This window comes from Cydia amplana, chromosome Z, assembly GCF_948474715.1.
Source record: "Cydia amplana chromosome Z, ilCydAmpl1.1, whole genome shotgun sequence".
NCBI classification, from domain to species: Eukaryota; Metazoa; Arthropoda; class Insecta; order Lepidoptera; family Tortricidae; genus Cydia; species Cydia amplana.
In genome coordinates this window covers 29,240,971-29,256,649 of record NC_086096.1, presented here as the reverse complement: position 1 = coordinate 29,256,649, position 15,679 = coordinate 29,240,971, and the positions used below count along the sequence as shown (strand labels likewise).

Sequence of the window (15,679 nt, the reverse complement as noted above, 5' to 3'; positions counted from 1 at the left end):
ACATAATAAATCTCTGTTAAATTTTGTCCCTTTCTAACTTTCTGTCACGAATGAAAGGTTAATCTGGGGGCACGGCAGTGCCCCCGCCAAGTCGAGCAAAATAAAGGGGCACGGCCGTACCATCCTTTTCTCGAAGCGGTTCAGGTAATTTTCCGACGTCCTGTAATTTTGTGATGGCCAAGTCATTATATGTATTACAAATTAAAGATATCTTATTGATACTGTTTTATCACCCCTTGGCACTGCTTAAAATAACCGACTTGGTTTCACATTACATCTCAAAACTTTTTTGTAGTAGAAGCGTTGCGAGACTTGCACCTTTTTACATGTAATGTTTTTGATGGGATAACTCTTTCCTAGCGGATATGATAATAATAATCTAATTTATCTATCTATCTATCTAATACCTTTAAACGAGCAATTATTGTTTATTTATATATTTATTTATTTATATATATATATATATATTTCGGGGATTTCGGAAACGGCTCTAACGATTTCGATGAAATTTGCTATATGGGGGTTTTCGGGGGCGAAAAATCGATCTAGCTAGGTCTTATCTCTGGGAAAACGCGCATTTTCGAGTTTTTATATGTTTTCCGAGCAAAGCTCGGTCACCCAGATATTATGTTTAATAGAGTCTGTTCGGAAAGAGAAGAGTCGTGATGGAATGAATTGGGCCCCATACATTCCACGACTCTTTTTCCGCGCAGACTCTACCACGGTGTACCCCTTGTTACAAGTCTTCGTGTTGGCTTCGGCTCTGCGCACATCTTCATATGTCCGGAACACCATTACTCCGTGATGGGAAAGACATACTATGTTTAATAGGTATACACGTTTTGTATCTACTACACATAAGTAGAAAAAATAGAGTGTGTTCGGCAAGAGAAGAGTCGTGGAATGTATTGGGCCCCATACATTCCACGACTCTTCTGTTAACGCACAGACTCAGGGCCGGATCTAGGGTAGAGCGAGTGGAGCGGCCACTCTAGGCGCCGGATGGCAAGGGGGCGCCAAAATGGCAAATGAGAAAAAAAAAGTTTTAAAAGACGCGAGTGTGGTAAGGGGAAAACTTCAACGAAGGGTGCTAAAACCCGATTTCGCTCTACCCTGATCAGAGTGACAGACTACAGCAAAAGGCGCTCATTTGATGTGCTGCTTTAGAACCCTGCTTGTTGACTTTTAGAAGAGAAAGTTGAGTCCCTACTAATGACCTGTATACAATCAATAAATCCTTGCTGGCAAGTAGAGGCTAATGGTAGCCTGGTAGGGGAGCCCACGATGCTATCTCATTTTACCGCATGGCTGCGTCCCTTGGCAGTCCAGTGCCGGCGATGGCCCATTGTGTACAGGGGCCTTTAGATGATAAGAAGAAAAAAAGTTATATATATAGCTGGTCAACCAAATCTTGTCAGTAAAAAAAGGCGCGAAATTCAAATTTTCTATGGGACGATATCCTATCGCGCCTACATTTTTCAAATTTGCCGCCTTTATTACTGAATCGCGATTAGAAAGGGATTGAGATAGCTGTCAATCCATATTGATTTTGACGTAAGTGTATGGAAATCTGTTATTTCTAATCCCTTTCTGATCGCGGCATGATAATATCTACTGTCAAGATCTGGTTGACCAAGTATATCTAGTTTTTTTTTCAGCGAGCCGGAAAGCATAGAAATACAATTTTTTTTAATTTCGGGAGGTTAAAAAATCGTTAAACAGTTTGTGGGTTTGGTCGTTTTTGTCCACGTTAATGCTATATTTTTTCTATAACTTAATATAACACTTATTAATAGGCATTTTCTTAATCTGACGAACACAAGTTTGACGCCTAATTTTTACATTGTAACCGTCAGATTAAGGAAATGCGTGCAAATAATTATCAGATTTAGTAATAGCACAATTATAGCGTTAATTTGACTAATATGACCAAATCCACAATCTGCTTAACAATTTGTTGAACCCCCCCACCAACCAAGGGCTCAACATAAATGGCTAAAAGGGGTAAAGGTAGACTACACGTGGCAGCAAGATATCACTCATACTCATATCTTAATCTGACGCGCTCGTGTAATCACAAAAATCCCCTCTTGGGCTCCCCTACTATAATAAATAAATATATGATAAATATCATAAGAAATTATTACATTTATTACACATATCTAAGTAAGTCCCACAGTAAGCTCAACAAGTCTTGGTTTTGTGTAATTTAAAACGCGCGCGTCAAAAATGCGCTTGAATCCGTCCGCACGTTAAAATCGATTTAACGACCAACGCTTAAAGTCGGAAATCCAACAACGCTTGATAAAAAGCGTCACCGCCATCGTGTGAATAACCATGTACAGTCAGCAGCGGAAGTTACTAAGCGGGCGAGGTGTTCAAAATCACCTTGACACGTTGTAGTGATTATTCTCTTTGGAATTGACTCGCCGATTCCACTATGAAATTGTGTACGCTAAGCCCAGATGAGATTGACGCTAATCAGACGCTAATGTTTAAAAATCAAATTGTTAATTTTATCGTTCCGTCTGGAGGGGCTTTTAGAATTTACCATAGAGTTTCTTTTTAATACCAACATGACGCTATAAACCAATGACGTGTCTAGAGAACGGAAACGGATAAAAGAGTGAATGATTAATAAAATGGCGAACGACAAGCGTCGCGTCCATTCACTCTTTTTCTACAGCGACGCGCTCGGCAAGGCAAGCAGATTAATTTAGTAAAAAAAAATTATTTGTAAAGTTTTGCACCTTTTTAACACTAGTTCATAGCAAAATAGGTATAATATTATTACCAATAAATATTTTATAACATTTCTCGTAAAATCTAACCATGGATGGGCCTGGGCGAGGATTTCGTGGCGGAGGACGTGGTGGTCCGCCAGGAGGCCCTAATCAACGCGGCCGGGGTGGCTTCGATATGCGTGGACGGTAATTATCTATATATCTGTACTAAAATAAGTTTTAAATTATTTTTTATGACAGTTGAACACTTTATAATTTTACCACGTTAGTTCATTCAACTTCATTCGGCTATTTACTAATTTACTTAACATTAATTTGCAGTGGAATTTGTAAGTTTTAATTGTACCAATTAGTACTTATTAATAATAAAGAGTATACTTTAGCGGTGGCGGAATGAGAGGACGCGGCGGGCCTATGGGCGGACCGCCGCGGGGCGGTCCGGCTATGCGCGGAGGACCGCGTGGTTTCCGCGGCGGGCCGATGCGCGGCGGCGGCGGTGATAGAGGAGGCCGCAATTTCTCTTCTGGACCCCAGGGGCCAGGCCCTCATCCTGTGCCTACTATTGAGACCAGAGGGGCTCCTCCACAAAGTATGTATTTTCATCCTGTCGTAGGGATAATAACTATAGTTCTATGTTTTGTTGTTAGTGCTAACCTATAGTTCGTTTTTTTTTACTTATGAAAGCAGAAGACTATAAAAGATCGTATTAGATTCATAATTGTTAAGGCCCGTCTCCATATTGCGCGGCAAACTATCGAACATTGGCTCGCGAGGCAGCCGCGCGCAATGGATACCGGGTTGACTCGCGAGCCACCGCGATCTGATCGAGTTGGCTCGCGAGCCCATCCGGTATCCATTGTGTGCGGCTGCCTCGCGAGCCAATGTTCGATAGTTTGCCGCGCAATATGGAGACGGGCCTTTACATATTTACCGTTACTTATTTTTAAAATGTGTTTTTCAATTAAAAGACACATCAAGATTGTTTACCTTATTTCTAATGCTAAAAACAACGAACTATAACAACAAAACATACCTAATGCTTTATGTGATCTGGTTTCATTAAAAAGTTTTATTTGTGTACCTGAGTAACGGCATTGCACCAAGCAATTAAACATTTTAATGGGTTGACTTGCACTTTATAGAGTTACTGATATTTTTATGTTCTCTATGTAGGAGGAGGATTTAACAGAGGTGGACCGGGCGGCATGAGAGGAAGAGGTGGCAGAGGCCGTGGTGATTTTGGCCCGCGCAATGATCGTGGCGGTGGCAGAGGTGGAATGGGCATGAGAGGTAAATGTTATGGGTGAATCCATCCTTTCTTGTTGCCATTACCATGTTTATCGTCTCCTAGGTCACTCATAAACTGGTTTTATGGTACTTAAAATAACCAAATAAAACTTTTCTATCGGAATCAATCTTTGTGGCAAGAGTGTACTAGTAGTCCATCATTCTGACTTTTTTGTTGATTTTTGACCAAATACTTCGTTTTGCTTGTTTACATGAGGCTCTAAATGATAGATGTCCATGACAAACCAAGTAGTCGGACAAAACAAACGTAGGGGCGGAGCTGTGGTTGATATACACAACTAATTGTGTCAAAATTTTTTCAATATGTTAATATCCACTTATCCAGCAAGGAAAATGAGGTGAATTTGCACGTGTCCTCCACTTTCGTCTTAGTTCTAAGATTATAATTTACATTTATGGTCAATGTTAAATATTATGGTGTTAATTTATAAAGGAGGACGTGGAGGTAGAGGACATGGCCCAGGCGGCCCACCTGGTGGGCCAGGAGGTCCAGGACCTCACGGGCCTGGAGCAGCTCCTGGAGGCCCGCCCATGCAGCAGCGATCAGCTCCAGCACCACATCAGGCTCCTGGAGGCCCACCACAAGGCCAACCGCAGGGAGGTGCACCTTTCAAAAGGGGCGCAGGCCCACCACATGGAGGCCCGGGAGGACCCCCGAAACGTGGAAGGTTAGGACTCGAAAAATTTATTAATTTATCATTGCAAGGTAGGGGCATGCAAAGTATGGTTAATTACTGGCTGCAGCGAAGGTAAAGTAGCTGTGGTCATACTGTGGTAAAATCTCATTTAGGATTCAATTTTGTCAAGAACTTGTTCTCTTTTTAACAAGCTTTTATTAGGTCGACCTGTATTTAACTATGTAATGGAATCTTGCAAGTTAAATTTGATTCACTTCCCGGTTTCCGATTGAGCTGAAATTTTGCATACACATGTAAGTCGGGTGACAATGCAATATTATGGTACCATCGAGCTGATCTGATGATGGAGACAGGAGGTGGCCATAGGAACTCTGTGATGAAACAACGCAACCTAACTGTGTTAGGGGTTTTTAGAATTGCCTCGATGAGTATTAGTTGTCTGTCATAAGAAAAGTACAGTCAGCGATAAAAGCTTGTACCAAAAATAAAATTTTTGACAAAAACTTATTCCATAAGACTAAGAGTATGATATATTATCATATTATTAATATTGTATTGGGTAATAGTGTTGTGTATTTCTAGATTCGACGGGCCACGTGGAGGCGGTGGCCGCCCCGCTCCACAAGGTGGTTATCAACAAGCACCATCTCATAATGCTCCACCTTCCAATGGATATGGACCCCCATCGTACGTATTCATTTTACTATTCAAAGTATATCAAGGTTTTTTTTTGTAGGAATAATTCAGTACATGGCGGGAAGAAGTTGATAACTCGAGATATTTTATTGAAGAAATTTGAACTTAAAATGAAATTGCATAAGGTTCAAATTTCTTCCATTTTTTCCCGCGAGTTATCAACTTCTTCCCGCCATGTACGGAATTGATATGATGATCCAGAAATTCTTGATAGGAATGTGCCGTCTGATACATACATGACGCTTCTTTTATAACTGACGCATGATTGTTACTGTTGATAGAATTAATATTTCACAACATTTTGTAACCAAATTGCCATGTTTGCAGGCATACGGGATACCAACCTTACGAACAGCCTCCTGCAGACCCTTACGCTCAACAATCCTACAATGCACCCAGGTATATATGTTAATAGTTAATTTCTAATTTTTTTTTATATTCTGCACTAGAATTAGACTTATTAACTGTTAAAATGATGATCCAGAATTCTTGATAGGAATGTGCCGTCTTATACATAAATGCAGATAACCACTGTACTGAAATTGATTTGTGTTATAATTTATTATTGTGTTATACATATTACTTCTATTAAATATGTATTTACTCTTTCCTAGTTCATATCAGAGTAACAGCTACTCTTCACCAGCAGCAGCGCAGCCCAACCCTGGGTATAGTTCAGGAAGTTATGGAACAAACTATGGGTATACCACAGGCCAGGGAGGCTATGATGATGGCTATGGGTAAGTCTATACAGGGTGTTTTTTTTTTACTCCGTTAACTTTGGGTTATGGTCAAGTACATTTAAGGAAACTGAATGGCATAGACTATACATTAGTTACATTGGCCTTAAAGTCTAGTCTGTCATATTGTAAATTCGGGGTTTGGCATGGGGTACATTTTAAGGAAACTGTATTTGTTTTAGTGTTTATTTTTAGGGTTCCATACCCAAAGGGTAAAAAAATTTTTGACCGAAGTTAAGCAACGTCGGGCGCGGTCAGTACTTGGATGGGTGACCGTTGTTTTGCTTGTTTTGCTCTATTTTTTGTCGATGGTACGGAACCCTCCGTGCGCGAGTCGGACTCGCACTTGGCCGGTTTTTTATTTATCGTAATAAGTAATTAACTGCCGCTTTTGTAACACGAATATTATATTTCAATCCACCAAACAATTGTAAACTGTGACATATCAATGACATTACGAATATCGATCGTCCTATATAGTAGTCCTACTGGTTTCTTCCAGGAAGTTACTTAATTTAAGCTCGGGAATGCACCCTTGAAATTAACGGATATAAAAAGAAAACACTGTACTTGCATTTCTAAATACAGTGTAAACTCCTTATAACGTCATTCAATATAACGTTTCACTCCCTATAAAGCTTTGGTTCCCTCCGAAAGCGGTGCCGTCATATAGCGGCCGTCTCCATACAAATACTACGACATCCATATTTAGCCGTATTATTTAGTATGGAGATATATGACGGCACCGCTATCCTAGGAATACCGATCTTAAGGGGACGGTATATGACGTTTTCGATTTAGAGCTCACTTTGTGCAATCAATTTGTTCAAGAAATGTTTAATAACTGCATTAAATTATACGTAAATTTGTTCACGAAGAAGCCGTGTACCGGCTCTTCACGCCATCTGGGCTTGCATGGAAGCAGACGTGTACGTCGTCGTAGCTCGTTTTTGACATTATTATAGACATTTCTGGACATTTCATCATATACGAATACGAATATGTATACCAGTAGATAAATTGTATTTCAAAAAATAGGGTAAATAAATATAATTAAAATTTGATTTGTTGTTATTTACAGGTCGTAACGATCGAAAACAGCAGTAAACTATCCTGAAACAATACGATTAAAATCGAATTTAAGTAACTTGTTCATTCAAAACCCGCTTAAAATGAAAAAAGTTTAAAGACTCGTTTTACTGATTGGGATTGATTTTCATTACGCAGGTATCAATTTTGCGTCATAAAAAAAAATGTATATGACTTCTGTACGTCAATGACTTTTGATGTCAATTGTAATCTTGTATTTACGTTAGAGAATTATATATTCATTTAAATATTACTTACCTATTAATACGAAGCGTAATTCGTTTAATACCTGAAAGTCTTACAGTGTCTACACCTACTTTGTTGCCGTTCGTTCCGTCTATATGTATGCGATTACGTGCTGTTCTGATAATCTTCAAGAATCAAGAACAACGGCAAGACCAGCATTTAGTACTAACTAGTTTTTGCGGATTTGGAGACCGAGATGAAGCTTACAGGCCAATACCGCAGCGGCCTGGTTATTGTTATGTGTATATATTGAGTATTAATAAATTTAAACAATGTTTTATTTCAATGACATTATGTGCGTAGGTATGTAGGTATGTTTCGGTGATTATAAGAATTTTGTCCACACAATAATTGTGCAAAGCAGAGACATGCTTTCTTTACGGTATAAGCGGTATGGTACCGTTATTATTTATCAATACCGGTTCGTTTTGAAGTTAAAACTATACCGGTTGAAATATAAAGTACGGTACCGGTATAAAATTACAGCAGGGACAACCATTTTTATAGGTGTACAGTCAGCTGCAGAGAAAAGGCCACCCTTGCAAAGATGATTGTATGCAGGGGTGGTATTAACCTTTCCTCTGCAGCTGGCTGTACCTAAACCATCATTGACCGAGCGTTAGCGAAGGTCTCCGTTTCAACTTGGGCAAAAATGCTTTCGTATATCCGAATTCTTCTCCTTTGCAAATCACATTTCTCAACTGATTCTGATTAACATTTGTAAGGAGGTTCGGTAATCGGTAGTACGATATAATTATTCGGTTTATTTTTTTTGAATAATTAAAAAAAAAACGTTTATTTCAGACAAACATGGTCCATATTTTGTTAGTACATCTTAACAATTTAAAACTTATAGGTAGCTAAGGTTAATTTAAAATAAAACTTAAATAACTATCATATTAAAATAGGCAGAATTTGACATAAAGGACTTAAGCGCCAGTAGGGTCTGTGACACTTAAGACCATTGTGATTATTAGGTACTTACTGGCCCCTATTTCACCATGACCACGGTGACAGATGCGACAATTGTCGACATCACTGTTGCTGACGTGTAATAAATAAATAAACTCCATTATATTGCCACTAAAAAAATCTTATTTTGTGGCAATTGTCACTCTAGATTGTCACGAAATTGCGACACAGAACTCATTTCCTGTCAAGACTTACTGAAAACTCTTTGAAAATTCTTGTGACAATTGTCACAATATTTTTTCGCAAGAGTAATGTCTGTTTTATCCGATAAAATAAAGTTTTTTTTAATAATACAATGACGGTGGCAAACACGAATACGACCCGCCCGATGGTAAGCGGTAACTGTAGTCCATGGATGCCTATAGCGTCAATAACAGTGATGTTTTATAATTGTCGTACCTGTCACCGTGGTGAAATAGGGGCCAGATTACGCCGCGCCGCGTGAAACGTGAAGTGCATTGGGATAAGTGCATACCGTTCACTCAAGAAAAAAAATATCCCTTATAAGATCACTCGCGTGTCTGCCATTTTGTTAAAGCCAATTTTCACCGTAACTACTGGACTACTTCAATTGAAATTTAGTACACATATGTCAAGTAAGGAAGTAGTAAGTCGTTAAGTCGGTGATCCGAAGATGGACTACTAACGTAAATAAATGAACTTTTTTTAACTTTGCGGCGATTTTGGTATCATGTGACATATCAGATATAATACATAATTAGAAGTAGGTAAACAAAAATGTACCATAACCTAATAGTTCAACGCCAAAAGATTAATGGAAGACCTATGTCCTATAGGTGAGTTGGTCTTAAACAAAACATATGCAATAAAAATGTGTAACTGTGGAACCCATAGTGAATCCTACTCGTAGGTACATGATCGGTTTTTATATTATGTACCTATAAGATATTTTCTACTTTATACTTTATAAGTGTACCGACATAATATTTACTTATAAGCAGTTGTCACGTAAAATATTTGCAGAATTTTTTGGAAATATGTGTCACATCATCATCAGGCACTAGTTTTTATGAAAGCGACTGCCATCTGACCTTCCAACCCACAGAGGGTAAACTAGGCTCTTATTAGGATTAGTCCGGTTTTCTCACGATGTTTTCCTTCACCGAAAAGCGACTGATAAATATCAAATGATATTTCGTACATAAGTTCCGAAAAACTCATTCGCGATCTCCGAATTGCAATTCGCACGCTCTTATCGCTAGGCTACCAGTGGTTCCTAGGCCTCCAGCGATTTTTTTGAAGTATGTATAGCACAAAAAATTATTTAAAAATGTAACATTTAAGGTAGGTACATTGTAATTAAAATAAGGTATAAACATTATTGGAGGAGACTTGAAGGAAGTGTCATAGGGATCTACATTCGATGCATGAAAAACAAGTTCTTTTGTCTAATTATAATCGATCGGCAATCACGCGAGCGCATAAATCGAAAAATCTTTTTTTTTTTCACTCCCTAAAACTCCCTTAACCTAATAACAGTAAAACAAAAAATAAAAGATATAGGGTTACCAACCAGCCAAAGAATTATAAGTAGATATATGCACTTATCCCAACGCACCTCACGTTCTACTCTGCACGGGGTTCATTGCCGCTCCTACCGCCGTAAGTGACTATCAACACCTACATTATATTTTTTATTTTCATTTTATTAATTTAATAGCGAAACAAAAGGCATACCACATAAAAGTAAATCGGTAATAGTAGTTTATGCAACAGTGATATAATAAGGGTTCTAACAGTGATATTCAAGGGTCGAAGCTACAAAATGAGACGTAGTCGAGTTTTGTAAAAAAAGACCCGAGAATTTTAAGAACCAATTATGAGCTGTTGCATACATTACTTTTTCTATGACAGCTGCAGCAAAAAAAAAAAAAAAAAGTTATTATTAAAAAAAAAGAGTTATTATTAAAAAAAAATTGAGTTATTATTAAAAAAAAAAAAGAGTTATTATTGTAAATGAAAACATACCTCTTTCAATCAAGATGATCGGAACTTGTATCTTTAAAAAAAATAAAGCAGTTGTATTATACTCATAAGATGACTGCTAGCAGTCATCTTATGAGCCTATAGACAAAGCATTCAAATGACATTGCTTTAGATATCACTGTCAGTCATTTAATTTACACATTTAAGTGCTGGAGTAGAAAAAGATATTAGGGGTACATTAGCCAACACTGTTTCCATATATTTTCAAATTTTATTTTGTCCGCCTTATTGAAATTTTGCACCCTGCCGGAACTTTATTTATTTAAATTCTCATTGAATTGATTTTGCGCTTTATGAAAAGTCGTATAGAGTAGTAAATAAAATTTTACATCTGACTTAATGGCATCTGGTTTTATTCGGTTTAACTTATAAAAACGCTTATCTCGACAAAGCCATAATGTAGAAAATTGTCAACAACCAAATGAATTATTCTTTGATCAACACGGGCTTCCGGCACGGAAGGGATAGGCCCAAGCGATATCTTGACATTCAAATCATTCTGCCATTTTTCGCGGAGGGGAACGTGCACACAGTCGCACTTCTCACACACTTACATACAAAATCTAATCTGTAATGACGACACAAATACATAGAAAATGACACCCTACACAGACAAATCTTACACACCTCGATCTGTTTTTGTGTACGGACGAGTCACAAGTGTCACAACACGCACACTAACACATTTTCGTCAAAGAATTTTATCGTTTTCTGAGAGATGAGAAATCGGATTTGTCGCTCGACCGATCCGCAATTTGTACTGGGCGAGGAAAATCGATAAATCCAGCAATTACATGAGACTAAAATATAATAATTGTGTTTAAATTTAATTAAACGTATGACATGTAAAAAAAATATTACATGTGAAATGTAAAACCTTCTTTTTGTAAATTTGATGTCCCCGACCTCATTTTACAACAAAAAACCGAGCAATTAGGCATTTTTTCTGCTGCTGTGTTCACTCGCGCGTCTGGACTCAGTCTAGTTAAAAATCCGAGCGCAACTAGTTTTATTACCCGCGCTAGATCAGTTGATCTTGTACCTAGGCAGAGGGGAAATAATGTGAATGCCGCATCCCTTCCGTGTTGATCGAAGGAATTATTAGAATTTAAATACGTCACGTGTGACATGAACAGACAAGGAAAGCAAGATTAAATGTATTGTTTCTCTTTCTTCTTTCAATGGACGCTTTTCCTAAAAGGAGGCCACTAAACTCAAAACGCTATCTTAAAAAAAACTTGATGGGTCAATGACCTGTCCCAGTAAAGTGAGGTAGTGTGCGTGAAGTGCGCTTGTGTGTGAAATGGGGTATATTGACAGAATCTGAAAATTTACCCACCTCTACCGTCGCCTTAACGTCGACATGTTTGCCTCTAGTTGGTTTACTTTAATATTAATTTCTCTCTACAGGGTGTAATCTTAAACGTGATACAAGATAATCAAACCTGAATCTTTTCATGATTTTGAACAACTTTTACTATGGGGTCAACTTTGTAAATTAACAATAAAAAAAATCTTTGCCATACATTTTTGTCTACCTCTCCTTGACCATTTCAATGGAACAGCTCAATTTTTTTTAATATTACAAAATTGACCCCATAGTAAAAGTTGTTCAAAATCATGAAAAGATTCAGGTTTGATTATCTTGTATCACGTTTTAGATTACACCCTGTATTTAACGAAAACTCTATAATGTCAAAAAGTGTCTGGTTTCTTGAGAGTCGCTATATAGAGATTACACTGTAATGTTTATTGAAATATACAGTTTAGGAAATCAAAACTAATGTTCTACTAAATGTATTGTATTAATACTACACCTATGTCTGGTTTCACTTTTAATTCTTTGCTTGCACATTAATCTGCTGTTTGTCCAATTGTCCATGTTGCATATTGCGACAAAGAAATTCCTTATTGACATGTTAATTTTATTCTTCAGATAGAAAGTATTGTAGTAGTAAAGGCGCAGTTTATAATTTAAAATTTTGTCCAGGGGCGGTAATGCAGGAGGCGCGGGCGACGCGGGCTATGGCGCCGCCGAGGCCGCTTACGGCGGAGGCCCTGCCCCCGCGTACGACTCATACTCCCAACCCGCTTACAATTCTTACCAGCAGCCACAGCCGCATTATGACAACAACTATGGTAAGTACTAAAATCCTCGCTTCCGAAACTTACTATAAGCGGAAACACAAATATACGATCGGATAAGCAGTATTATAATTTCGAACCAAATAGTTAAACGAAATTAATTTATTAAAGTTTTCTGTTCTTAAATGAATCATATTGAAGAAAACTTAGTTGGCGAGCTATTTTCACTGTGCTGAAAACAATACATAGGAGATTTAACTTATTATTTATTTACATATTGTATAAATAGGTAAAGTGGTATGGTGGCATTATTATGCTTATATTAAAGATAAGAATCAGCCATTCTGAACAAGTAACAATACGCCCTAGTACGCAATCTAATGAAGTAACAATAAAAATAGTAAACTCTTTTAGTATATGAAACATAGGTTCATGAAAAAGACAAATTATTGATCTAACTATAAAAATACATTTATTATGTTAGATAGTTGTACACAAATAGCGTGAGACACTTTTACAATTGACTGACCATAACTGTTGTGTATTCTAATGTGAAAATTGTAATTAGACGAACCTGTCAGTGTAACCGTGCAGTAGCACTTTTTTTTAAATCAATTATTGACGTATACATGAACTTTGTTTGTATTAATATTATAGGTTCAAAATTAAATGTTATTTTAAAAAACTTGCAGAAGGACTGTTATGAAAATTATCGTTTCGAGATAACGTTATATCTCACAGAACAAATGTTTTATTCATGTCTAAAGCTTCTATTTAATTGTTTGCATTACAGGAAGTTGGTGAACTCTTTGAATATCAAACTGGTTAGTTTGAGGTCAATAAGCATAATACTTTAAAAAGTAGCTGTATCATTTTTAACTTAGCGGAGATACATTTTATACATATTTTAAGGTAAAAACTAATTTAAGGATAGTATAATTTAATGCAAACAATTATTTTACTTTTGTGACCATGGTTAGTAGGTGTCATTGTTTTAGAAATTTAAGATACTGAGTCGAAATAAAATGAAATTTTGAACCATATATTGTGTATACTTTATTTAATAATTTATGACGAGACAGAAATAGTCTCGTTTTAAACATTAATAATGGTGTTAGGAACTTCTGCATGTCGAACATAAGTAGTAGACTCGCTCAGTAAAAAAATGTAGTAAAGTGCTGAGAAATCAAAAAAGAAGGCTAACGCCAAAATTATATTGGTCATGTAAGTTAAAATGTGACAATTGTGATATATATATATATATATATATATATATATATGGTACATAACTTAAATAATACAATTCGATTACCATTAACCTCGTAAGGTCACTCGGTTTCAATATAACAAGAACCTTTTATAAACCAATTAAAGTAACATTCCTGTTGCTTCATTGCTTTCTCAAACAAATGATTTACTATAGCTGGTCAACCAAATCTTGTCAGTAAAAAAAGGCGCGAAATTCAAATTTTCAATGGGACGATATCCCTTCGCGGCTACATTTTTCTAAATTTGCCGCCTTTTTCTACTGTCAAGATCTGGTTGACCAAGTATAGTTAACAAGGTTCAAATTAAAAATAGGAAAAATTATAGTGGGCTTTACGAGGTCGTCACATTCACTGCCAGACAACAAAATGAAACATTACAGTATAATCTCACTAATCCGGTATTAATGCTGACACAAGAGAGCCGGATTACTGGAAAATTCCGATTACTGGAAGTGCATATTATTTTGGTGTGTTTTTTAGCATGTCGTAGAAATATTTTTTACTAAATTCAAACAAAATTCTACAATTGTACCCCAATTTTAGTGCCGGTTTACTGGGTATACCGGATTATCGAGATTTCACTGTACTCCAAAATGGAATTGGAGTTCAAAAATCATGCAACACCTATAGGCGCCCGCAAGGCGGGTTGGCTAGGCCACATAACGATCAACATAGACGCCGAGCGCCTGCTAGGCGGGCGCAAGGACTGTGCCAAGTTTCATGATCAAACATACTGATACTTTTATTTTGATAGTTCTTAGTCTCTTCATTACTTGACTCATTTACAAAGCAATTTTAATGTAAGCATAAATATGTTCTTTTGGGTGTTAGTACTAGCGTAAGACAAAGACAGTATCATTATCTCTGTCTATTGTGTGTATGTTTGAAATGACAGTCAGCCAGCCAAACTAAAACTTATATATTAGATAATTTTTTAATACTTCTCAGATTTTACGGTTTCCAGTCAGTCATGGACAGGAATAATCCTGAAATTAAATGCAAGTTACTATAATAAAATAGGTGTAGTCGGGCAGCAACTAACAAGAATATCATGAATGTATTTCTGTTAATTTTTATTTCTTGTAGAAGGGGTTTCCTTTTTGTTGTTATTCATGATTGAAATCGGGCTATTGCAAGCGGCCCCGAATCGTTTTCGAAACACCAGTAGGCAATCTTTTGGAGCGATGGCGTCATACCTTTACTATACTGTCGAGTAGATGGCGTTAATTTTTGACATTTAACAAATTAACACATATCAGTGAAAGAATAAGGATCAAAGTCAAATGGCGTTCTAACAGTTTAAATCTTCTGTCGTAAGATGGCAGTAAATGTACTGTGGCTACATAATTTACCATGACAGTAACTCTCTTTACACTCTATTCTCTTTGCTGGCAGTGAATGTGTTAAGAATAATTCCGACATATGAAAATACTGGTCACATATTAATCGTGCACATAGTGGTTGCCAATGAAAAACTAAGGTACATACACAAGTAATTATAATGACTAATAATTAAATTATATATTTAAGAACCCCTGGAGCTTTTACGAAAACATTATTCATGATAAGCTATTGAATTGGTCTGTCGATCTAGGGGTACTATTGGCAGAATACAAGTTATACCTATAAGTTAAATTAAGATGATGAGACTATGATGGTATACAGGGTGTTTCATCCAAATTGGGTAGTGAGGGTCCAGAGTCAAGATAGGAGATACATTTGTTTTTAAGAAACACGAGGTCGATTAAGAATATGACTCAGTTTCTATTGGTTGTACATGTAATTGGATATGCTCCATTATAATCAGAGCCTGTTCCATGTGTTCCAGATTTTAAGATCGGCTTGGTCGTTCCTAAAAACAAAGTTAGCTATTGCGTATAGTTGCT

General features: G+C 36.9%; 1 protein-coding gene across 3 annotated transcripts; it reads left to right on the top strand.

The window, feature by feature from the left end:
- Positions 1 to 2,752: 2,752 nt before the first annotated feature.
- LOC134661506 (collagen alpha-1(III) chain-like) lies at positions 2,753 to 13,460 on the top strand. 3 transcript variants are annotated; one of them, XM_063517624.1, is made up of 10 exons: positions 2,753 to 2,930; positions 3,128 to 3,333; positions 3,918 to 4,034; positions 4,486 to 4,527; positions 4,600 to 4,720; positions 5,273 to 5,377; positions 5,714 to 5,785; positions 6,001 to 6,126; positions 12,431 to 12,579; positions 13,319 to 13,460. In XM_063517624.1, exons 1-10 carry the CDS (start codon positions 2,833 to 2,835, stop codon positions 13,327 to 13,329), a joined length of 1,047 nt encoding a protein of 348 aa, XP_063373694.1. In that variant the 5' UTR covers positions 2,753 to 2,832; the 3' UTR covers positions 13,330 to 13,460. The 3 variants fall into 3 exon arrangements, with proteins under 3 accessions (XP_063373694.1, XP_063373693.1, XP_063373692.1); XM_063517623.1 differs by having other exon boundaries at positions 2,754 to 2,930; positions 4,486 to 4,720; XM_063517622.1 differs by lacking the exon at positions 13,319 to 13,460 and having other exon boundaries at positions 2,754 to 2,930; positions 4,486 to 4,720; positions 12,431 to 12,604.
- The last annotated feature ends 2,219 nt before the right edge of the window (positions 13,461 to 15,679 follow it).